This window comes from Bacillus rossius, chromosome 10 (genome assembly GCF_032445375.1).
Source record: "Bacillus rossius redtenbacheri isolate Brsri chromosome 10, Brsri_v3, whole genome shotgun sequence".
NCBI classification, from domain to species: Eukaryota; Metazoa; Arthropoda; class Insecta; order Phasmatodea; family Bacillidae; genus Bacillus; species Bacillus rossius.
This window is the reverse complement of record NC_086337.1, coordinates 59,284,253-59,309,778: the sequence shown is the minus strand read 5'-3', so window position 1 is coordinate 59,309,778 and position 25,526 is coordinate 59,284,253. Positions and strand designations below refer to the sequence as shown.

The 25,526-nt window shown below is 40.6% G+C and overlaps 2 protein-coding genes across 9 annotated transcripts in view; one reads left to right on the top strand and one right to left on the bottom strand.

The window, feature by feature from the left end:
* Positions 1-232: 232 nt before the first annotated feature.
* LOC134536365 (uncharacterized) lies at positions 233-7,388 on the bottom strand. Its single transcript, XM_063376119.1, has 3 exons — positions 7,374-7,388; positions 2,659-4,302; positions 233-420 (listed from the first exon to the last, which is right to left on the bottom strand). Exons 1-3 carry the CDS (start codon positions 7,386-7,388, stop codon positions 322-324), a joined length of 1,758 nt encoding a protein of 585 aa, XP_063232189.1. The 3' UTR covers positions 233-321.
* A 3,884-nt stretch (positions 7,389-11,272) lies between these two features.
* LOC134536282 (capping protein-inhibiting regulator of actin dynamics-like) overlaps positions 11,273-25,526 on the top strand; it is a 45,145-nt gene continuing 30,891 nt past the window's right edge. For 6 of the 8 annotated variants that reach the window (XM_063376027.1, XM_063376025.1, XM_063376021.1 and 3 more), the window contains exon 1: positions 11,289-11,469. In XM_063376027.1, the coding sequence (XP_063232097.1) occupies positions 11,392-11,469 (78 nt within the window). In that variant the 5' untranslated portion in view covers positions 11,289-11,391. Of the gene's footprint in view, positions 11,470-25,526 lie in introns of all 8 variants that reach the window. The other 2 variants (XM_063376026.1, XM_063376029.1) reach the window with 2 other exon arrangements.

Sequence of the window (25,526 nt, the reverse complement as noted above, 5' to 3'; positions counted from 1 at the left end):
TTTTTAACAAGTTTAGTTAAAGTGGTTTGACGTAGTTCACCAGTTATATGAGCAAGTATACATTGCAGAAAAACAGAGATTTTTTTTTTACCTCCAGAACTACCAAATTCATGCTGTAACATCCAATGTTAACATTTACTGCTGTTAGTCTTTGCTTTATTGTTGTTGTTTGTGTTTAGTGACAGATGTAGTAGTATTATAAAGCTGAGTTGCATTAAATAGGGTTATTTGATTGCGGGTTGAGTAAGATGATATATTTCACACAGTTACAATGGTTATATACAAGCTCCGTGGGACGCAGCTCGGAGGCGTCTGCTGACGTCACGGCGTCTCTGTGGAGGCGGCGCCGGCGCTCGACGCCTGGCGACTGGACCCGCCGTCCGCCCGCACGGAGTAGCCGTAGCCGTAGCCCGCCCCCTCCTGGACACACAGAGCTCAGCCAATAGCGGCGCGCCTGGGGGTGCTTCTAGGCCCGACACTTCCCCGAGACAGGGCGGACACGAGACAGGGCGGACACGAGACAGGGCGGACACGAGACAGGGCGGACACGAGACAGGGCGGACACGAGGCAGGGCGGACACGAGACAGGGCGGACACGAGACAGGGCGGACACGAGACAGGGCGGACACGAGACAGGGCGGACACGAGGCAGGGGGAGCCTGAGATGCCCCTCAAGTTCTGTCCCTGCCCGAACACGCCCGAATATCCACCTTCGGCCAACCTCGGGTTCATTTATACATATTTATATTACTCTGTTTATTTTTAATGTAGCTATACTAACCTAACTAACCATCCATAGTGCTTTAAAGTGTGTTAAATGTAGCTAACCTAACCGGACCACTTTTAATATTTGAATTAATTTTTCCTGCGCAAAAAAAAAATCCCGACGTTGGCCGAAGGTGAATATTCGGGCGTGTTCGGGCAGGTACAGAACTTGATGGACATCTTAGGCTTCTCACGAGATAGAGTCAGGAACCACACCACGCCATACAGGTTTCAACATTTCTGTTATCGTTTAGTACTGGAAATTGGCCTTAACTAACGCTGAGGTTACACATCAATTATTTACAGACTAAAACATATCGTTTAACGGCAGTATAGTTATTGTTATAGTTATTCACAGTAAAATATAATTCAATTCTGAACGCTAAAGACCTCCCAGGTAAAACTGTTTAAATAAAAACCAAAACCAGTCACTATTGACTTGAGGTAATCATTTAAATTGCAGTATGATTTACGAAGATAAAATTTTAAAATTAGATGTATACAATTCTTATGGTTTAAAACGGTTAAGACAAAAATAGCGTGTTTCGTTTCCCATCTCTCTCCCTTAATCCTCGGGCTCACACGCCATTTTGATATTTTATTTTTTTGTCATTACTTTTATTCAAGGACTATTTCTCAAATTTTAACCTGATGCCACCTTGCCTCAAACATTATTTACAGATACTCAATAAGGGTAATGATAATTATGAAGCCTTGCGACTCGTTTAAATATATGATTTTACACAAATTGAATATCTGTTTAAACACACTTGTAGCAGATCAACTAATGCAAGTGAGGTATCGTGTTACAATTTTAGAAATAGCCTTTTAGTAAAAGTACCTACTGGATTTTAAAAAGTATACCCCAAAGCTCCAGTGAGATTGTCCGGAATGAAGGAAGCTAATACGTAAATTCGCGTGAAAGTGTTACGATGAAGCACACACTTGAACAGAATAGCAAAGACACTTAATGCATTTTCTTAGTAAGCACAAGGTAAGTTAGTAAGCCCATGCATTGCAATGTAGGGACAATGGAAGTCACGTGGAGCCATCAAGGACACGGTGATCCTAGGAGCGCCAGTGCTCCGGGGTCAGACCATCAGACAATCGCTCTTACCACATCAGCGTGAACCTGCACGTACATGGTCACCAAGGACGATAACTGGTAAGCGATACATGCATACATGCTAGTTAAAACGCATTCAGACAAACTTCACTGGTGGATCAGTCATTAAGATACAAGTCATTTTACAACGGAACACCAGGTCGTGAGAGCAGAGGGCAACCGGCATTGTCTCGTCACAGGATTGATCAGAGTGCGAACGTTGCCGATGGAGAATGGAGCGTTGCAGTCGGCAAATGGCACGAGTTGCATTTCTTTGACAGGGAAGCGCAAGGAAATGACCGCAGCACAGCTTTTGTATCGATGACGTTATTAAAATCGACGGATGTCTCATCAACAGACGTTTGAATACGCGATACCGTATCTACTATTCTAAAAAAAAATAATACATATTTATACAATTAAACGTCAACAATAAATCAGAAGTTTTGAAACATGTTGTCTGAGAAAAAAGTTTAAAAATGAAAAGAAATTATTAGCTACAATAATTCAGAGGAAGTAAACTTAAAAAAAAAAAAAAAAAAAAAACATATTTTAATAAGAAACTGCCTACTGTGTGATGTTATTGCAGGGAAACTGAAGGCCACCGGGACCTTAGCAGAAGAATCTGAATGCTAAGTGATTTAATAGAAAGACTAAAATTCTGGGAACATGCAAGAGAAGCCAACATAAGACACGGCTGGGTTTAAAATCCCCAAGCCATATCTAATGAACTGTCAGCAAGCAGAAGTGTTCGGGCGACAATAGCAGCTGATAACGACAGTACTCACGAAGCTGACGCTGTACTGCTGTTGCCCGGACATGACGTCGGCGAGGGCGGACGCTACGCCCTCTGGGAAGCGGAAGTCGCCCACGACCTCCGCCGGGAACTGTTGCAGACGGTCGTCGGGAAGCTGCAGGGAACTCCTCGTCCTGCCCAAGAAGCCGTCTCCTCCTTGGAGCCTGGCCCCGCCCATCGGCCGGCTGCTCCTGAACCTCGTGTCGTCGAAGGCCTCGATGGCGATGTCTTCCGGGAGCCCACCGAGGGACTCTGGCGACGGGTTGTATCGATCACGACTCCCGTCCTCAGCGTCCAGAGTGTTGTCACTGAAGAAGGCCGGTTGTTCTGGACCGCGGGCTCCGAAGATGTCCAGGCCAGGGAACCCCCGGGCACCGCCGCTCAGCTGACCGGGAGGGGCATCATACACGACCCGGGGTCGACTACTCGTCTGCTGGCTGAAGGAAGTTCTCGCACGAGCTCCGGCCTCCTGGCCCGATCCCAGAGCCGGATCGAAGCCTCTGTTCGGAGTTCCGAGCCCCAACTGAGGCTGGACGTCCGTCTGCTGACGGAAGGAACCCCTGTCTCCCCCTTCTGCCTCCTGGTCTGAGTTCACCTGCGAACCGACATTGTTTCCGAAATACCGGGGGACCTGTTGAGGTTCACCAGTTGTCTGCTGTGGCAATGTATTTCTAGTACTGTCGAGCTCTTGAACCTGCGGAACACCATTCCCACCGTTGGTAAGATAATCAAGGTTGTTCTGCTGAAGAAGGTTTCTAGCTCCAAATCCAGCATCCTGTTCAGTGATTACCCTTGAACCGAAGTTTCTGTCGGGCATACTCATAAACATTGTAGGCTCATTAGAGATTTGCCTGCTGTCTTCTATCTCTTGACCTTGAAGAGCGTTACTCCTGCTGAGAAGGCCATCCGTGAAAGGATCAATGTTGTTCTGGGGAAAGAAAAGACGAGCTCCACTTCCACCATCTTGATCTGTGAAAGCCCTCGATCCTGCGGTGTTTCCGAATGTCCTGGGGATCAGCTGAGGGTCACTGCTGACCTGTTGGCGCAAGAAATTCCTCCCCTGGCTGTCTAGTTCTTCAACGCTAAGAACGTTACTTTCAGTGAGGGAGTCATCCATTAAAGAATCAAAGATACTTTGGGGGACAAAGTTTCGGGTTCCATTTCCCAACTCCTGGTCTCTGATGAGCATAGTCCCGGCGGGGGTGGGGGTGTCGTCGAGGACCCCGGGAGTCCGTTGGGGCCCGCTCGTGACCTGCTGGCGCGCGAAGCCCCTCGCGCCGCTGGACTGCTCCTGTCCTTGAGAGACGTCCTTCCCGACAAGGCCAGGACCTGCGCTCTGCTGGAGGGGGGATGTCCTGGCTCTGCTCTGGACCTCCTGCTCCGTGGCCACGCTGGCTCTACGGGAAGGCGTCGCAGGATGTTCCCTCGCTGATTGTCGGAACGGAGAGTCTCCGAGTGCTCGGAGGAAGTGGCCGGCGAGGAGGGGTCTCGACCGGGCTCCCGGGACTCCGAGGTGGGGCAGCAGGAGCACCGGGCCGTGGCCGGCGGACAGCGCGAGGGGCAGCAGGGGACCGCCCACGGCGACCTGGGGCCGCGGCGCCGCGCCGCACGCCACGGCAGCGCTCAGCAGGGCGACCTGAGGGACATGGCCGCACCACTCGCAGTCACGCTCGTGGTGCACCAGGACTGCTCTGCCCTAGCGCCGTGACTCCAGACACAGTCGCTCCGCCGGTAGCAGCCACGCTCCTGCGGTTCTCATGGCCGAGTCATTCCCATTGCCCTCCTGGTCAGCTGAGTGGAGGTTACAGGGCTGAGGCGATCACTATCCTGGATTTTATCTTTGAAAGATTTGTGCAATGGGAGTGCATGACTTGATGTAAGCTTTTGGACATACTCCATTGCTAAGGACATGTATGTCTGTAGAAGAAAACTACAAAAAATCCAAAAGACAAAAACACAAATTAAGCAAAAATTTGCTGTTGTCAACAGGATATAAACACCACATAATATTCCATAACAGGAATATGGTCAACAAACAAAAAAAAAAAAGTAAAATGGACTAAGAGAACGAAAAAAAAAAAACCCTACAAATGATGACAGCACAAAAATATTGAATCCAACAAAAAATTCAGCACAACTGTTGAAACGGAACAAAAAAAACACGACAAAACGAAAAGACGAAACAAACACAATAGTTTTCCAAAACAGAAACAAGCGACGTTTCGGGAACTGCTATCTGCTCCCGTCCTCAGGCAGAGACGCACATGGTACGAAAACACAGGTGCGACTCAAGTCGCTCTAATACCCGCCCGATCAACAACAGGGAGCGATCCATAACAATTCTGTATATTAAAAAACTCTGGAATGTTTTTTAAAAGAGAACTGGAAGATACTCCCACACTACCCTTCAAGGGCGCACATTTGGGAGGGGAACGTGAGAACACCAGCCGCAAGGTCAGAACACATCTGCCCTCCGAACCCACTCCTGAACCCGAGAAGGGCACTTCCCTTAAAATAAAAAATACCCCACCCAGACAGGAAAAAAAATTCTAGTCCTTTGGTTAACCAAAAAGAGTCCTCGCCACTAGACGAACAACAAAAACCAAGAATGTAAAACAATTTCTTGGACATAACACCTTTGCAGCTTCGCACTGGCTGTCGTAGAGAAACCTTGAGATGGACACAAACACACGAAGGAAAAGCCAGGATCAGATGGTGTCAAATGTTAAATTCCTTGAAAATATAGACAATTCCGTGGAAGAATTTTAACCAGGAAAAATAAAAGTAAAAAAAAAAATAATTAACCAGAGTGGGCTGACATCTGCAACAATTTTTCATTGTTTTTTTTCTAGTTTATATGTTTAGTATGATCGTTGGGTTCGTCTGTTTGACAATGAAGTGTCCAAGGTTGATATTTGTATTTACTATTCGTATTGCAACTGTCTCTTCGCCTCGGTCAATTTGTTTTGGTCTGTACTGTAATAAATTTATTTATTTCTGACTAAATTCCTTCAACAGAATTTTCTGTGCTGTCTAGGCATCTAAAATTTAACATCAGATGATTTTGGCTTGTTCTCCGCGTGTTAACGTATACATCTCTTTTATCCATTTGTGAGTTTTTTTTAAATGTGAAATCCTATGTAAAGCATAAATCTTGCATGTCATGAAAATGTTTTAAATCAATCTTACCCATTGAAAAAACAACGAATATGTATGAACAGCGAGCCCGATGAAAGGGTGTCAGTAGTGACCCTAACAACTGATATAATACAAGACAGTTTCTTTGTACATTTATTCGCGACAAGTCCAGCGCAGACGACTAGTTCTCAAGTGTACGTGGTTTGGACGATATGCGGGTGTCCTGGTAGTGGTGCATCGAGCGAGATGACATTGCAGTTGCACTCGTGAGAACGGGTGAATATAGGGGGAAGGGGGAGGTCTACATAATCTCGGTCCGGCCAATATGACTTCTGTTGTCCACAGTTTCCCACGGCTTCACATGGTTCCCAAAGGTTGCGAAATGGCGATGGGTTGGAAAACGAAATTCAAATTCGTTACGGTACATTTTTGTATCCACAAAAACAATAAGGATATTAATATTGAAAAATTACTTGTTTTATAATTACAATATTTAAACTTATGTTGTTATTATTATATGGCAAGAAAATACTAGGTGCACAAAACCCACATACACTTAGGTGATTTAATTACAACTATTTGTGTTAACAAAGTGAAATATTCATCATTAAATCAAATTGGAGTAGTATATTGTGCATTGTGGTTGTAAAATATATTATAAATATCATACCTTCTCAAATAAATTTAAAAGTTAAATGCTGAATTTCACTGTCAAAAAGTACACGAAAGTTAGAATGTTTAAACTAACATGAAAAAAAAAACAGTTACTTCTTAAATAACTCTTTAGTTTCCATTTTATTGATTAACTGTAATACAAGTAATTTAAAAATATTTAAAATCATTAATTAAGTTTATAATGAGCTACAAATAAAGACGCGCACCGTAAGAAATGTTTCGGAAAATAAACAATTAATATGGGATCATGATAAAAAATGGCGAATGTTAGAGCAATGCCAATGGATCAATGTTATCTCTCACATATTTTTAGAGCCGAATACAAACTCTCAAACAAAGAAGTAAAGATTCACAGGTTATAATGCTGACAGTCTCTGGAGCGAGCAGTCAATGAACCGGCGATACTTGCTCGAGTACGACGCTATTCAAGGACAGTAAGGACGCTGTTACAACATGCTCATCAGTAGAGACCGGACATGTTCGCGGGTTCATTTCCTGACACGCTAGAATTTAATCTGTGTTACCCCTGCGCTGCTTCTACTGTTGGCTCGCAGTGTGTGTCGAGCACAGAGAGAAAAAGGTTTGTTTGAATCAAACAAATATTTGTTTATATGTGGCGAAACAATAATATTTACTTGCTGTAACAAAATATTTTGTTAGCTTAACCAAACTTGGTAAGTAACAAAATTTATTTGTTACACCTAACCAAATATACAGTTAAGTTGACAAAATCATTTTGCTGAGTCAACAGAATCTTTCCTACTACACAATATTTGCTGGAATTAACAATATTTCGCCGTATAAAACAAATGTTTTGTTGAGGCAAGCAAACCTCTCTCTCGGTGAGGACCGCGGGCCAATGAGAGGCCCACAGTGCGCGGCGCCAGGACTCACCAGACACGTGACCATGTCTGCAGTGCGCGCTGCAGGCGGCCCGCGGGGCTATATACCCGGCGCTCCGCCCCCCGTGGGACCCCGGGGTGTCGCGGTGCCCCGCCTCGGATCCAGTTCGGATTCCGTCAGCCGCCGGCCTCGCGCGCGGTGTCCGGTTCCTCCGGCGACGGGCGGTGTGCCTCGATGAGCAGCGCCCAGCTGCTGTCAGCGACGACAATCTAGGCCGAAAAGCACTAGGCCGACAGTCATTCAACCGAAAAGCACTAGGCCGAAAGCCATTCAACCGAAAAGCACTAGGCCGAAATTTCGGTTATATGACTTTCGTCCTAGTGACTGCTACCCACGAAAATCTTTAAGATTCCCAAGGGTAGCTCGTAGAATTAACACTTAAAATACTGGTGATATATCTCCTCCTCCGAAATCCTAAGAGACACTAAAAACAATTTAACATTCCCACCAACAAAAGGAATAAATTTGAAAGCAAACAGCAGGCAAATAAGTTATATACGCCCTCCCCCCCCTTCCCCCCCCCCCAATTCCGCGTCCTCTTCAGCAAAAAGCTATATAAATACACGTTACCAAAATAATATTTAATTTTTAACAATTATTAGAGGATATGAAAGTAACCAAGATGGAGAGAGTAACTTTCTATTTTAAGATCTCTGTGAATTCAAATTATAATAACTACTTTTATAAAAGTATTTTCCCCAGACTTTTCAATTTTTTGGTTACCGGTATTGATTTTTGATGTTCTGCTTTCAAAAAATTATATTTTGGGACACTAGTAAGATCTACAATCACAAAATTGTAATTTAATTATTTATATTTCATAAATGCATGTAATGTTTTATATTATGCTGCAAGAACATAACCATAAAACTCTTTAAGAATATCCAAAAGAAAATTAGCTCGTGTCGCAGGTTCGAGTTCGGGATATTTATTCCCAATTTTAATTAATTAAATTCAGGAAATGAGGCGAATGACATCAGAGGGTTTCAAGTCCGCAACTTGGACAAATTTTTGGAATACAACTAAGATCGGTACAGAAGTACAGCAGGACGCGTTGTGCAAGCATCATAACCATCTCTGTCCGCCTAATGGAGCTCGCGGCTGCTAGCGAACTAACGGCCTAACGGCTCTAATAACTGTTCAGTTATGATGGCGTTGCTTCGAATTTGTAACCCGCTATCGCCTGGTGCGTCCGTCCATCTTGCCTGGGGATGCTTGCCCTCCCACAAACTGGAGCTGAAGGTTGAGAGTCACGGTTTCGCTGATGCGTGACCTTGATGCACCGGGATTGTGTAACGGTACAAGGCCGGGCATCGCAGAGCTGGGGAGGAACACTATGTCCTCACCGGAGTAGCTAGAGGAGAGATAATCTTCAGTAAATATATACATTACAATTTAAGAAGCCGCAATTTCTGATAAAGTGAACTTTTAAATGTCAATAAGTCCCTGGGTCAAACATTTTGAAAGTGCTTCTGGCATGGTTTTTCAAGAGTATCGAATGCCCAAAACTTATTCATACTAGCGGAAATTAATAAATCATGTAATGTTGTTTAAAAAATAAATTGCATCAAATTAAGAGTCAGAAACAATATAAATTCCACGACTTTACCATGCCAACGAAACGCAAAATAGCAGTACAAATCAGACTCGCCTATCTTTTTTTATAATTCATTTTAACATTTTATCCACTCCCCTCTGTATCCAATTCTCAAGTCCACGTAGACGAAGTCGCGTACAAAAGCATCAGATAGGTTATCAGATAGATACTTAATCTACCTAAACTGAAATTTAAAAAAATGCTGACGCAAAATGACTTCAGTAAATACAATTCTTGAAATTTTTTTTTTTTTAAATGAATTTGATCTTGCATACAACTGACAGTTAATTGTGTCAATTTCTTAAGCAAAATTTTTTGAAATAAATAACGTAATGCAACATGTTTCTTCACTCCACGCCACATGTTGTGTTGGATGGCTGCTCTACAGAAATTAAAACTACGTTAAACTATCGTTGTCATCGTTGTGACGTCACGACTCGGTGTTACGCCTCGAGAAGCGATAAGCCGGCCAGCACTGCGCCATTCAGCGATGTTCGCCGATGTTCGCCGATGTTCGCCGATGTCTCCGCAGCGCCGCGCGGGTTCACTGATGAAACCTTGCGAGGTCGTGGCGGCCGCTCGCTACCGAAATACCGCGGTTGCCGCAGCCCACTGGCCCACTCTCGGCTCTGCGCGTCAGGAGGAGTAGGCCACAGAGATGGGTCGTTATTTGCAAACAAAACTGCAGAGAACTGAGGCTGCGTGCCAGAGAGATTCGTACTGGTCTTAACTTCGCTCGATTAAGCATGTTTACGCAATTGACACACATGCGACTTTCTGTCGCAGCGACTGAGCGACAGAGCGACAGAGCGACAGAAAGTCGCAGAGACTCAGCTGTTTCACTGGCACCGTCTTCACTCGCGTCATAACGTTTTTCTTATGCTTTGTGTAACCAACAGACGGACGTCTACCCCCACTTAGAAGTTTTTGATACAAATATCTGCCTCGTAACTGTTGACCACGTCTTCCTTAGAACAATTGAAAAATAACTGCTGCTGCTCACTTAAACTGTACAAACAGTTCAATAAGTCAATATGTAATGGTGAGTGATGGCTAAGTCCTATCAAGCGGTACATGCAGTTCCAAGTCATTATTTGAACGTGACGTAAAATGAGGCTAAGATAGAGCAGAGAAAAAAAAAATGTTTATCCGCAGGAAATGTAGGATCCTGTCATTGGTTACTTTTAAAGTCCCTGGTCCACACGCCGAGTTAATTTATTTTATTTATATTGTATTATTTTTTATTTGAGGGTTTCTTCGTAAATTTACATCGACACCTCTTGTGCATTTATTGTCGAATCACAACATCTCTCACCAGATACATAACAAACGCTATTTTCGAGCTGTACAACACCATGCAAGTAATCTAAATAATAAATACTTGCGCACCTGTTTATAGCTGTTGGATAAATAATTAGAAAATAACTGTTAAAATTTTTTTTGAGCTCCTGTGGGGTGGATTTACAGGAAGAGCTTTCAATAAACAGCAATGAGAAGAAAATGAAATAACCAACATTGCATATGAAAAGGAACTCTATATATATATATATATATATATATATGTGTATATATATGTATATATATATATATATATATATATATATAGAAAAATCATTTTTTGACAGTATAATAGTAGTCCTACCTATGTAATGTCCAAATAAAGGTTGAAATTAATAGTATGAAGGTTCTTGGACACAAAAAAAACTGTTTTTACTGTCCACACAAAAATGTCGGTGGTATGAGCAATTCAAAATACTTTGACGTGATAACGTCTCATAAATCGATAAAAGCCGGCTGCTCGCACGAAAAATTGTCACGTTCCGCCTGAGCCGAGCGTGCAAGAACCGGCCAACCACCGTGCGAGAAAATCTTCTATAATATCAAACAGGTCAAGGCGGGCTTTTAACTAATTTTTCGTGATTATATTTAAACAAATTATTTAAATTAAATTTTGCAAAAAAACTGTAAAGAATACTTGAAAATTAAAAAGTATGCAATTTTTCATCTATGTTTTCTTATGACGTTATCACGTAAAATTATCGTCCGTAAACCGACTTTATAGACAACCCCCCCCCCCCCCTTCCTTTTTTTTCCGACAGTATGATAGTAGTCCTACTTATGTAATGTCCACATAAAGGTCGAAATTAACAGTATAAAGGTTTTACATTTTTCGTCCACACAGAAATGTCGGCGGTGTGAACAAAGTGCTGGAGGGGCGGAGGGGGCGGAGGGGGCGGAGGGGCGCCGCCCCCGGACCTGCCCCGCCCCACACCGGGGGCCGGGAATAGCCCGTGACGCGCGCGCCGCCTCTAGGCCCCGAGCAGGAGGCCGCCGCCGCCAGTCGCCGCCGTCGAACGACCGGGAATCTCGACAAACTCCTCTCTCTTCGTTCTGGTCGACGCAGCCGCCGCCATGGTGTACGAGTCGGACTTCTACACGACCCGCCGGCCCTACAGCAGCCGGCCCACCATCACCTCGTACTCCGTCACGGTGAGTGCCGCACGTACACTGCCGGACACGGAGCCCGAGCCCGCGTACACCGCCGGTCGCGGAATGCGAGAACTCGCGCTCGTACCTCTCGTAGCTCGTCAGTCATCGGGCGCTTCCAGGCTCGCTTGTAACTTGCACACTGCCGGACACGATACGTGAAAACCACGCGTAGACTGTGATTACACGTACACGGCCGGACACATAAATTTGAGATGTGAGTTTTACCTCGCTGTACGCTTTATTTATTTATTGTTACTACACATTAAAATGCCATGTAATAGATAATCATGCAAAACGTTTTAACCCCGAATATGTTACATAAAGCGTGAAAATTTTTGTTTATTATCATTAAAAAAAATATATTGTGTGTGCTAAAATAATATATAAAATCACAACCTTAAATGTAACCTTAACTTTTTTTCAACATATATATGTAATTTTAATTTGTGTCTTTTTTAAGTGTATGAAAACAAATAATAATTTTAAATAAATCAAAAATAAATCCATTACTTTGGTTTGTGTGTGTATATACGCAAAAATATATATTCGTTATTTAAATGATTCATGCAATGGGGAATTCAGTTTTAGTTCAGTTTTTTTTGGACATAAGCCATTACAGTTTTGCACTATTTGTCATGGAAAATTTCAGAAAAAAAAATATGAGGATAAAAAATTCACATAAAACAAGACTGAATCAGCTGACGTCGGACAAGCGGAACCAGCGATGGAACTGAACAAGTATTGCGGACAACACCACGACGACAGCACGGACAAAAAATGTTCAATATATAAATATCATACAGCACAAGAGTTCCTTTGAAATAACTTAATCATATTTATTTTATATATATTTTTTTTTGTTTTTCGAAATTTTTCCATGACAAATAGTGCACAACTGCAATGGCGTATGTCCAAAAAACTGCGTTTAATATATATTCGTCTCAATAGCACAGCGTTATAGCTTTTGGACGATAAGTTGAATAACTTAACTACTTAAATTCTTTTAAAATGTTGTTTACACGAGTAATATACATATTTGTTTTTAATTCAAGACAAAATCTTACAAATATTATTGGTCTTACATCAAATTAGGTATGTAAAACGTTTCTGGGAAGAAAAATTTCCACTTGCATGGAAATGATCAATGTCTTATTTTGAAATTATTGTATCATTTTAATGTAAGTAATTCCCATCGACAGAGAAATTGCGAGTTTAATGAAACAGCCGTGTAAAAAATTGCGTGTCCATAAAATATTAATTATTGCACATTCAACCACCTATTTATTAGAAATGATATAAGTAAAAGAATCAATAAAAGGTTGCATACACAAATTTCTAGCTGTAAAAGGTCGAACAAGTGATCATAATAAAGAGCAGTTTGCGTGACTTTTTACTTCTATTAGATAGTAAATACCTGTTGAGAATATTTGAGGAGCAACTAAAATCCAAGAGAGCTTACATGAAAAGTGCTCGTGAAATAGCGAAGACAAGGAAACGAAGTAACCAGCATGGCGCAGAAGGGCGGGCATTAACTTCTGCAGTCCCGTCTTCGGATGATATCTCCATGAAATCCAGGAACCAGGAATGACACCGAGAATCCAAGATGGCGGATGAGCTCAGAGACTGTGTGCGCGGCCGAGCAGTCATTGCGTCATCAGGGCTGGTCGGTGACGTCATGTCCCGAGTGGAGCGGCAAAGGGAGGTGGTTCGCGCAGTACCGCACCCCGAGCCAGGGTCGTGGCTCGAACCCTGCGCCCTGCACGGCCCGAGCCAGGGTCGTGGCTCGTACCCTGCGCCCTGCACGGTCCGACACGAGCTTCACCTTGGTGGTCCCACCCTGGGTGCGACTGGAACACTTGTTCATTCTACACCCAACAGCGGGGGAGATGCATTTAACGCTTTCAGTTACACTTTGTCATTTCCTAACATAATTTTTTTTATAAAATTTTTTTTATATTTTATGTAGTAATAAACACATTTCCTGTATAATATTACATACTAGCTAATGTCCGGCATGCCTTGCTATGCCTCTTTCATTATTTTTTTTGTAATTAGAAGTACGTAGGTATAAATAATCTCTCTATCTCTCTACATATGAGGCTCTATAAATCTCACTATATTTATCTATATATAAAATCTCTATATTTCTCTATCCCTCACTATGTATATATTCATATATCTTCATATCTCTATGTTTTTATCTATATCTCAATATACCTCCTTATTTATATATCTCTCTCTCCATCTCTCTATACCTAGGGGCGTAGCCAGGGGGGGGGGGTTAGGGGTTCAAACCCTCCCCCCCCCCTAGCACCAAATATTTAATTAATTTCTTATTCGTCACTCAAACAAATTTCATATTACAATTAATAAAAATTTTATCATTACAATATTTAAATTTAAGAACCGAAAACTGCTAAAATAGCACTATTTTACACCTTAAAATCCAAATTTCCCCGGGGGAGGACCCCCGGACCCCACGCTTTAATACGAGGGGGCGGCCATGCTTCTTAACACCCCCCATACACAAATCCTGGCTACGCCACTGTCTATACCTATAGATATCCCTCACTCTAACCCTCTATATATTTGTGTATCTCCTTCTCTCTACACTTCTATATATCTCTATCTCTATATATCAATATCTTCCTATCTATATCTTTAACTTTACAAAACAAAAGACGAACACAAAAACATTCATTTATTTTTATTTTTTTTACCTATCTATAGATTTATCTATATTTATACCGGACATATGTGTGACATATGTATATAAAAACACGCGCGTATTCGAAATGCAACGTTGTCTCAAAATTTCAATGCATTCGGTGAACAACTTTTGGAGATTTAAGATTCCGGACGAACGAACATATATACATTATACATTGTAACATATAACTTAACATAATATTTTTTCAACAGTCCTAAAGATTTATGACGACTAAAATGTAGACTACACCATGACTCACACATTCAAAGTTTAATTAATCCATTTATCATTAAGATATCATCTGTCCACTTCAGTTGACGAACAGACTGAAAAGGTTAGTATAGTTTCATAGACAAAACACCTCGGCTGGTACACGCTGGTTGCCATAGAAAAAACGTCAAGAATGGACAAAAAGATGAATATATAAATTCAGTATAGCATGCCAGAATCAGCTGGTGTCAAATGGTATCCCTAGACAACGCAGATAATAATTTTGAAATAATTAAGTCAGACAGCACAAACAAACACGGTGATTTTTCTCCGTGTTTTTACGTATTCATATTGTTTTCTCGATTGTTGTTATTTTCCCGTGACAACTAGTGCAAACCAGCGATGAAGTTTGTCCATTATATTATGTTTAATTAATTATTCTTGTTAGGTTTTCATAAAACAGAGAAAAAATATCACTCAAGTTAAGAATTGTTGACCCTGCGTGGAATACATTAGTCAGCAATCAGTAATCCCGCGGTAAAACAACGTGAAGTGGCAGTAAATTGATTTTAAAAAAGACCTATTCATTAAACATGTAACGAAGTTTTCCATCTGCTAATAAAATTTTAAAAAACTAAATTATTTTGCTAGATCGCAACTTCACACATTCTGAATTGATAAACTCCAACTAGTGCCGTTGCGACATGAGCACTACGGCGGACCGAGTGTAGACAGGCTCTCCCGGTGTTGCAGAGTCTGGCCGCTGGCAGCGCGCCAGTCGACCTGCTCCGCTAGGGCTGACCTGAAAAAAGAGCTTCTATTTATTTCCTTCGCTCTTATAAATAAAGTACAGATGATAGATAAATTACTCAACATTTCAAAAAGAAAGTCAACAACCTTTTTCGGGTCACTACTCCCTACGGGTATTTTTATTATTAGAAAATCACTTTTCCTCTTCGTCCGGATAAAATATTTTAATTTAACTTTACAGCCATGCATGTTAGTTAGTAATAGAATATGTCACGCTTAGTGTTACATTCCGATATCGTCTGAAAAATTCCTAAAATTGATAAAATATTTCATGACTGCCTCAGTTTTAATTTTAAAAATGACTACACACAAGCATATATACTTAAACATTCTTACATACATAATACATACACGTATTGGGATAATCGCTTATTTTAATTAAAAATTTGATCACTTCTCAAAAAAGGCTTGAAATTAAGTTTCACTGTAATGCTTATGTTTGCTTCCTAAAAACGGTTTACACATATTTTTTTTGTCTTTTAGCACCAAGGTGGCATGGTTTGTAAATGCACATACTTAACTCACTTTCGAGAGGTTGTAGATGTAATCCCGATCAAATACAGAAGAAATAGTTGACATGAAACACCAATTCAAAGCAGTATCATTGAAACGTTAATCGATATAGTGTTTGTGTTTTAGATGACGTATAGGCCATAAAACGATGGATTTTGCTATTTTGAGTGACTGCAAAATATAATTTATGATTTCTTAGTGATTTTGAAAGTAGTTTCCAGAAATCATTTTAAATGTGACAAATATAAAAAAACACGCATTTTGTTCTGAAGTCTGGATTTCGAAATTCTATAACATATTTCCTACCCAAGGTATGTCAAGTCAATCAACCCGTGTACATGGGGCAAAGAAAACTCACGTAATGTTAGACATGCATGTTAGTCTGTAAGTTAATGTGATGATGAACATAGCATGACCACATAGCTGAACATTAATTTCTCAGAGAGGTTCAAAAGACAGCTAACACGGTACCGAAAGTCTGGTACTTTGAACGTGAAACCTCACGTTATTGTGCGAAAATATGGCGTTCCGCCTCAGCGAAGTGTATATGTGCGTACCAACATGGACAACATAATAACAGGTCACTGGCTCTGTAAGACTGCCTCAACCTTTCACGTTACTTCCCATAACACTAATGGAATGTTCACTTTAAGGCTGTATGTAAAGCCATATGTTTAAAACAAGAGTCGGTGAAATGAAAGACCAATATTAAAAATTCGAACACAACTATTGTAACTGAAATGCTCAACGTAGCATAGTAGAAGCTTGGTTATCATCTGAACTTTTTTTGCATCCAAAAATTTTTACATGGAATTCTATTGAGCTGACTGAGAAAACTTACAGACTTTACTGCAACGTGCTGAAACCTGCAATTTCGGTTTGTTTTCGAGCTACTACTTCCTGAAACCTCGAAAGAACACTGACACACTCTATCACACAATGTGAGGACCAAGATGGCTTCCACCAGTAGAAGACAGTTTAAGATGGCTCCAGAAAGATGAACGAATTTAAAGAATGTCTAATAGAGTATGTGAAAAGGTACAGCAGGAGAATTTTGAATGACTTAAATTAAATGATGGAGCAGGAGAAAATGTAAATCCAAGAGGATGGATCCAAGATGGTCGCCATCGGAGATTGGGAGTACGTAGGTTTAATTCTCAGCCAGAGTATGACATTTTCGCAGATTGCGGGCTAGTTAGGCTTGACTTCATGAAAGTTGTATGTACAAGGCCTTTGAAAACTGTATGGTGTTGAAATGATGTTTTGGTTCATTCCGCTGGAAGTGTTCATAGTTTAGGAATTAACCGACTCACTGACTGAACATCATACCTCTAAAGGAAGGGAAATTTCAAGAAAAAATATTTCCATCTTAGAGGCGATACAGTAGAATCCAATGGCAAAAAGTACGTCTACATTATAATTCAAAACTTCGAAGTTTCTTGTACCTAATGATCGATTTATGTTTTATCATAGTTATACGTGTTATTGATTTGTGTGCCTAGTCTACTGGTTTCTTTTCAAACCCAGCAAGACAACGCCCACCACTAGGGACTGACGCACCGTGTTTAAACATCTTTACAGAACTCTACCACTCTGTATATGCCTGTATACAGTTCACAATTTCACTGGCTTTATTTAATTACACGAATTAGTATTACCTGGAACATGCGGTATTTGCTTTACTAATTTCCAGTAGTCGAGTGGGCTCAATCCTGTCATTTACAAGATGCTGCTACGTTGAAATGACAAATTACTCAAGATTCGTCTTCATTAGAGACAATTAATTACAACAGGAAAACATGTTTATGGTTCTGCTTCAATATACTTTGTGTATGTCTGTAACATGAATTTTCTTAATATATTTGGTAAACGAAGAAGTTCGTTCTGCACTTATATGGACAGTTGCTGCATGTTTGAATAATCTTAGTTGACAGAATATTGTACATGCAAAAATAATTTCCTCGAATTATTAAAGAAAAAATAATGTTCAGAGTTTTGTAAAATATCTTGATGAAAAAAAAAATATTTTTTGCAATTTTACATCGGCTCTTCATATGCACATCCAAAAGAACATTGTTCCATTGACGATTGTTCACTCGGACACTGATATTTTTTAGATCAGTACAGGTCCAAAAAAAAAAGGTCAGTTATAGAAGTTATGACACTTGAAATTCAGTCCGCCCATAGAAAAGAGGGAAGGTTTCCTCGTGATTGTCTATGACTTGATGCAAACTGAATAAACCCGTGGATCCAAGGCTAAGTAGAACAATGTGGGGCACGTTGTGGCTATCTTGGCACGAAGGCACGCAAGCATCTGGACAGCTATTGTGCAAAGGTCGCGGACTGAGCGGGTGAGGGAGGGGTTAAAGGAGGTTTACAACGCGCCCTCCCCTCCCGCGGCTCCTACCCCTCCCCCTGGGTTCACGCCGTCTAGAATTTCGACCCGGACGCCCGGCCCAAATTTAGCCACGCGGCGTCCCGCCGTGACGTCACGCCGTGCCTGGCCTCGCCCACGCCACGGGCGTCGAGACGCCGAGCGTCCAGTGTCGCCGCCGGCCCTCAGCGGCGGGCTCGGACCTCCAGGCCTCTCCTGGCGAAGCCCAGTGCAGCCGTCCGCGCGCACACCCACCACGCAGGGTTGGGGCAGTTCCACGACATCATTCCAGTTTTTATGGAGGTTCACTCATACCAACTGCACATTACTTTTTAATAATGCCAGATCCTACACAATATCTGCAATTTATAAAGAGCGAGGCAAATATTCAATATTTTCATAATTTTATAGGTCACTCACTAGAAGTTCATTTTTTCGTTTCATGTCTGGATAATGCAAACGACTTAACATCTTTTGCTCCATTTCCCAATACTATCTTCATAAATATTTGGAATATGAATTTAAAAAAAACGTGACAGTTGAAGAGGAAGTTCAGAAAAAGTCTAAACAAAAAATTAATTTATAGAGTAAAAAAACTTTCAGTAAAGCCAAGATTTTACGGTGTTATAAATGGGAAAATCTCATAATTAATAATGGTGGATTTCTTCTTTGTCGTCATTAAAAACTAAACAATGAAATGTAAATAATAAATCAAGCATAGTTATGTTGATCAACTGATTCAACTGTTAGTGGTAAAACACATAAAATTTGTTCATAAAACAATACTACATATATTGATGAGAGCAAGTTCAACAAAAAACTGCAACTAAAACATTCGATATTATTCTGTAATATCCCTTATATTACGAGAAAATTATAAATAAGAAAATAAAAAGTACAGCTAAACTTTTTTTTTAATGCAATGTCTGAAAAAAAGATTTTGTGGTTTATATTTTGATAAGTTTCTTATTTCTTTAAAGTATTATCCATCAATACATAAAATTACTGAAATACCAAAATAAGACATTATTTTATTAGAACTACTAAATATACATAACGTTTAAATCAGTTGAAATCCAATGGTTTAGTTTGTAATTTAAGTTTATTTTGGTGTCAACATTTTCAAATTTAAATTTTACTTTATGTTAATGTCTTATTGTTCGAATCATTTTTCTGTGAATTTTTTAATCTTTATTTTTCTTATGGAATTTTTCCATGACAAACAGAGCAAAACTGCATTTAATACTTTTATTTACTCTAGTTTGAAAAGCCCATACATAATTATTTTATTTTATTTAGTACATATATTTTACTTTTTTAAATGAAAGCCTAAATTTATGAAATCAATTCTATGTTTTAATAGAAAAAATGTTGTGATTAGGTTAAATTTTCCTTCGTTTGGGTTTTGCCGTGCATTTTGTGGATTTTCTTTGTAATCTCCTCCATTTTGGTGTTCGGGTGTATATTACGTCGATTTCGCCCATTATTTCAGTTCTATCCCTGTGCAACATATAATCTTGCTTCTATATACATCTAAGTGCTGTGATCTCTTAATATGATTTTTAATTAGCCTTTTTAAAAATTCATTGCAATTTTTTATCCGTGGTGTTAATTTTTTATTGTTTTGTAAAATGTAAGACGAGGCTTCGCAACTGAGTGATAATCAGACTAGGTGGGATGCCCAGTCGAGTTGCACTCGAGTGTAGAGGCTCGCGGTGCAGCAGCGTGTCTGTGGGCGCATGCGCGGGCAGGCCTCAGGGCGCATGCGCGGGCAGGCCCCAGGGCGTCGCGACGCTGCTATTCCCGGCGTCCGGCGCCGTCGCGTCACGTCCGGCGCGCGTCCGGCAGTCTGCGCCGCTCCGGCGCCATTGCAACAGTTCATCGTTCAAAACGGGAGAAATTTGTCTTCGTAAAGATAGAAATGACACAGAATGAGATTTTCTGAAGCCATATCATAATGTATGTATATTAACAGTGTTATTACTGTTGCAGTCCTCCAAAAAATAAATTCAATGACTTCACAAGGGACTCTTATTTGTAACAGTCACTATCAGCTGCCGGCACGCCGTTAAGTAATGCATTTGTTCTGACGAAGCTAAATATCAAATACAAAACCATAAAAGTAATTAAGTAATTTTAGAAATCGAATAAGGCAAAAAGTAGCCGAAAGAAATGAGCCAGTGAGGAAAAACAAGCACCCAAACGAGGCGCGAAATTTGCTTTCGAGCGAGCCTCAGTCGTCCACCCCGCGAGAAGCGACGGGAAACGCAGAAAATTGTTTGGTGATTGACGTGGATATTGACTCTGATGATTCTGATGTTGACGTGGAGTCAGTTGAGCCAGTGGTTGTGAACGATGGGCCATTCAGCGCGGTGTAAATTCCCGAAACAAGCCCCTGGCGGTTGTAGCCCAAAATACAGCCTACCCAGAATTTTATTTTTCATTAACCACGAACCCGCCATCCACAATGTTTCGCTGACGCCATTCGTGCCAACACGAGAGTTAGAAATAGACCAGAATGCAGGCCCGGTCTTGCCAACTGGCTGTCTCTTGAACGGGGAGTGGGCAGGTGCTCTTGACACTAGTTCTTGAAGTGGGCTTGCGCCTCGTGTACAGTGGACACGAGCTTCTCAAAAGGTCAGAGTCACTCCCGTGGAAACTCATTCAAATTTGGGATCGTGAGATTTGACACACATGTGTTCGTGGAAAATGCCTTGTGAGGGAATTATAACGTCACTGAAGACATTCTGCTCTGAGTATCGCCTGTCGTTTAGCCATGTCCCCTTAACAATCCAACATTCAAATGTTTATATTCACAGCTTGGCCACATAATGCATACGATGTTTGTAACTTGAGGGTATATCATCAGTGTTGGTTTTCAATTTATTTGAGAGGTAAACTGTAACCAAAGTTGTAACAAGCTTTAGGCCCGAATTTGACTAATAATAAGGCAGCCATAACTTCCTAGATTTCGCATAAGATATATGCAAAGTTATTTATTCTTTTTGAGTTGTTGATGATGTCAATTTCTCATTTTTCTTAGTTATGAAAATGGTGTCTACAGGTAATGCAGGTTTTTATGAAAGGCTGATTCGACAGTGGTTTGTCATTACTTTCCAATGTCTGGGCGTCGAGAGGCCAACAAAATCCATTCCTGAACCTTGGAAGGAAATATCACAAATGAAAAATTCCTAATCCGTGGGAGCTAAACCCATCTCGTTTGTAGAGAAAACAATGCACAATTTCAAAATAACGTGTTTAAATGCAACCTGGTGTAAATCTAGCGGCTCGTCAAGGGCTGGGGTGGAGACAAAGGGGCACTTCATCCCAGGTACTAGCCATAAAGGGAGTGCTTTACCAGTAATGGCCTTTAATTATACCACTTTGTTCTCCTTAACTATTTTGTAACAATTTTTCTTAAGACAGATTCCTTTCTCTCAGGTTTTTAAAGTTATTCGCATTTTAATGTTACTACTCCAGAAGTAAACCTTTTCTTGCAGGTGTGTGTATTTTTACCTATCACCAAACAAAAAATAAAACATTCAGGGGGCCTGGGTTTATGTTATTTTCAAAATAAAATAATACAGTGCTGTTAGGTTTAAAGATGCATTTGCAAAGTTAATACTGATCTTGTGTTTAAAATTTAAAATGATCGCAAGGAAGGGTGCAGAGCGCAGATTTATCTGACGGCGGGGGCCGAATATGTTGCCAGTATGCGCATCCACGATAGTAACAAATGCGCACATGATACCGTGCAAACATTTCAGAGGATTGTGAATTATAGGTTCCCACGCCTCCAAAATGGAGGCATTTCCCAGACTATACCAACTGTTCATAAATACCATACGGTGAAGTGACCCATGTGTTTTTTTTTTTTCAATTAAATATTGCAGCTCCTGTATTCTTTCTAAGCTAAAACTGAAGTCTGTATACCTGAGTGACGAAAATAGCCTCGGATGTTCTGGCAGTACCACAAAGAACTTGTCGCGTTAGCTTGATTGTGCTAGATTTAATTGGGCCAGCTGCTGCTTCAGAACTGAAAGAATACAATGGTCTGCACTGTTAATTGTACTTGTGCGAATCAAGCGTTAAATTTTCCTGATAAGTATCTTCACAATGGTTAAAAATTACAGTCAGAGCTGATATTTCGTAACTACCACCATACTATCTTACACAGTAAAAACATGACATTCGTTTAAACCTCCTATTGCCTAACATTTTAGTGCCAAATTCTTCAATAATTATTATAGTCGTTCGGATCCCTGTCACCTCGCATTGGGCGAACTATCTTTGCCAAGTTGTCAAAATATTTGGCTTTGAGAAAAGTAAACGAACTATAAGTACAATTAGCACCAGCACATCATACGATATAAATATCGACTGCAAGTTATTTATTTTTAAAACTATATAGATATTCAAACATAAGTAAAATGAAGTTATCAGAATAATAATTATCCTTCAGATCAAAACTAGACACAGCACTTCACAATATAGTTATCTTTCGAGCTCTGCAGAGCTATTTTCTGTGAAAACTATAAACACAAAAATGTTGGTCTCAATAACATTCAAATTTCACTTATATATTTGACTCCTAATCAATGACCTACAAATTGGATTTTTATGCACAGTTTAAGTTTAACACTTAACATCAAGTTAACCCTTGGACTAGCTAGCAATGTAGAGTGGTGACTTTAATGTGAAACGAAACTCTTGAGTAGTATATAAATGGGGCTCCTGGCACAGGATGCAGGTTGTGGAGCCAAGAACCGAACCGCCATTTTGAATTGTGACGTCACTGCGGCTATCTTGGATGACCGTAACCTTCAAAATTTGCCCAAATTTGCCCAAAATTCGCCACAATTTCTAGGTTTTTGGAAAAAACATTCCGCCAATATATCTCAAAAAATGTCTCTTTTTCGAGGGAAAAAATCCAGTTTTATTCCTCGAAAATTCAAAAATTAGGAATTCGAAAAACATCAAAAGATTTTTGCCTTAGAAAGAACACAAATTCCTCATTGAGGCTTAACAATCCGTGGAATTTTTAAGATATGTCAATAGTGGTTGCAAACGCACACGAATGTATGGGTACATGGTTGGTATGCGAAGTGAGTCTCTCCATTCACAACTGTCGATGTTTCCTTCGCGCTTCTACGTCCTAGCAGTTCGTTACGACAGTGCAGCCTGGGTGGTCACCTCGCCATGACTCGCCTTGGCCGCGGCTCAGAGAAGTTTATTTTTCCACAAGCAGCCTGGGAGCAGCTGCCAGAACTCGCTTCAGTTCGGTTTCACAACGACGCCCATGTCATGTCTGATTTGGGTCTAGGCGTGACATTTCGTCAGCTCTACTGGGGCGTCCACTCGGACTCTTAGTATCTGTATCATTCCACTGAGCTCATTTCATTCGTAAACAACACATGCTAATGACCATGCATGTGTGTTTCTAATAAATATTCAGACCAACAAAACTTGCAGTGAGACAAAAGATACTTACATATCAGCAGCAGAAAATTCAAACATGCTCATTATATTATAATATAATTAATTGTGGGTTAAAACATTGTTATGAAGTTAATTTTTTATCAGCACTCCATATATTTTCGACGCGACCTTGACACGCTTTTACAATACTCAAGGGTAATTTTTTATGACTTGGAAAGTGTTATTTAACCACCATTGCTTTTAATCATCTGTCAATATTTTCTCTTGTCTCAAGTATTAAGTATTTAAGTTATAGAAGTTCTGGATTAAGTCCCTAAATGGAATTATTACTAACAAAGCGTGTTCACTGTGCGATTTTATTTGTAGTAGCTTGTGCGCAGACGATATTAAACAAGGACGTACTATTTCAACCAGTAAATGTGCATGTTTAACAGCTAATTTCTGGATCGTAGCTACCAACCCCGCTACTCGTGAGCAGTTGTCCTGTTAGCCGGCCATCTTGTTCGCTCAGGAACCAGGGTTGCCGGGCCCATGACCCGACGGTACTGCATCCCAGACCCGTGTCTGCCCAGCTCTCGCGGTACATGTAAACAACCGAGCTTGTCTTCGCCGCTACCATTTTGAAACACATTATGTATGTGAGTCATCTGATTATTAGAGGATCCTTATTACTTCATTGCTACCCTTCTGGCCCTGGGATTTTCAAATTAAAACTACAGACTGAAAAGCCCAAAATACCAGCCAAAGTCCAAAGTTTCAAAAGCTGTGAATGTAAAATCATCAATCCGAGTGACCGGACGGAATATCTTTTCATAACAGAGATTTTCCCAAAATCTTAGAGTCGAGCCCGGAAAAACACCAGAGTATTAAAAATAAAAAAATAATTACTAATTACAACAAATAGACATGACTTCGTATAAATAAAACAGTCATCATTTTCTGTTTTAGACAAATTATTTTGCAAGCATATCGAAATGGCCCGCAATATAGCATTAATGCTGAATCATAATTAAATGTACAAATAATCGCTGACACCATCTTATAGTCTTTAAGCCCACAAGTAAGGTAATAAAGTTTATTCAGAATTTAATCTTTGGCATTTGACTGCCTGGGAGTACTCAAAGTAGGTTACACATTGCAGAACAAACATCTAAAGTTAATTCCGTGCTTATGACTCGTTACCTGTCTCACGTAAGCAGCAGATATAAAAACGTAAACTCAAATTGAACAGCATGAATGTCAAATTACATATCTCTCACTGCAGATGTCAGACGAATAAGCTAGCACCATGTTAACTAAGTTGAAAGGTTAAAAATTTCTTATCAAAGTTTTAAGGCTCGCCAAAAATGTGATTCTTGAAAGTTCAGAAGGATGGGAATCTAACACCAACAGGTTAATTATTTATCATTGCCTGACGATTAGCACGAAGCAAATACTGGGCACCACAAAATGATTTATGTACCAGTAAAAGTTTCATAAACATCTCCTAAACAAACATATGGTTTTTATGTTCGTATATTGCTCCACTGGTAAAGTTCAGTTCAAGGGTGAATTCCTACCTGAGCGAATGAAAAGTAGCCCCACTAAATTGCAGTATGCAGTATAGGGGTCAAATAATTCCCATCCCCTGCCTACAAAAGTTAATGACCAGATATCCGGTTCTGTACAGCGGAAAATTTAACCTAAGTTTTTCAACTATCTTGATTCACGTTAAACTCTGCACATTTCAGTGCAGTAACGTCTGAGGTAACATAACAAAACTGCACAAACTTCTGTATTGTCAATGAGAGTGAGTGGGTCGAAAAGTATTTAAAACGTAGAGCGGACACGACTCACGGGTTGTGGCGATAAGTCCTGGATCCATTCGGAAGTCCGTGCTTCTGCAGTCCACAGCAGTTGGCCTCACGACGAGTACCGCACGTCCTCAGAGCGGCACATGCCCGACGAGATCATGTGCCGAAGACCCAGTCCAGGGTGCCTCTGTTCGCATGCAACACTGCG

Coding starts and splice junctions, on each gene's coding strand:
- LOC134536365 (XM_063376119.1), bottom strand. Junction 421..2,658: donor AGCAGTACAGCGTCAGCTTC/GTGAGTACTGTC, acceptor CTGTGTGTCCAG/GAGGGGGCGGGCTACGGCTA.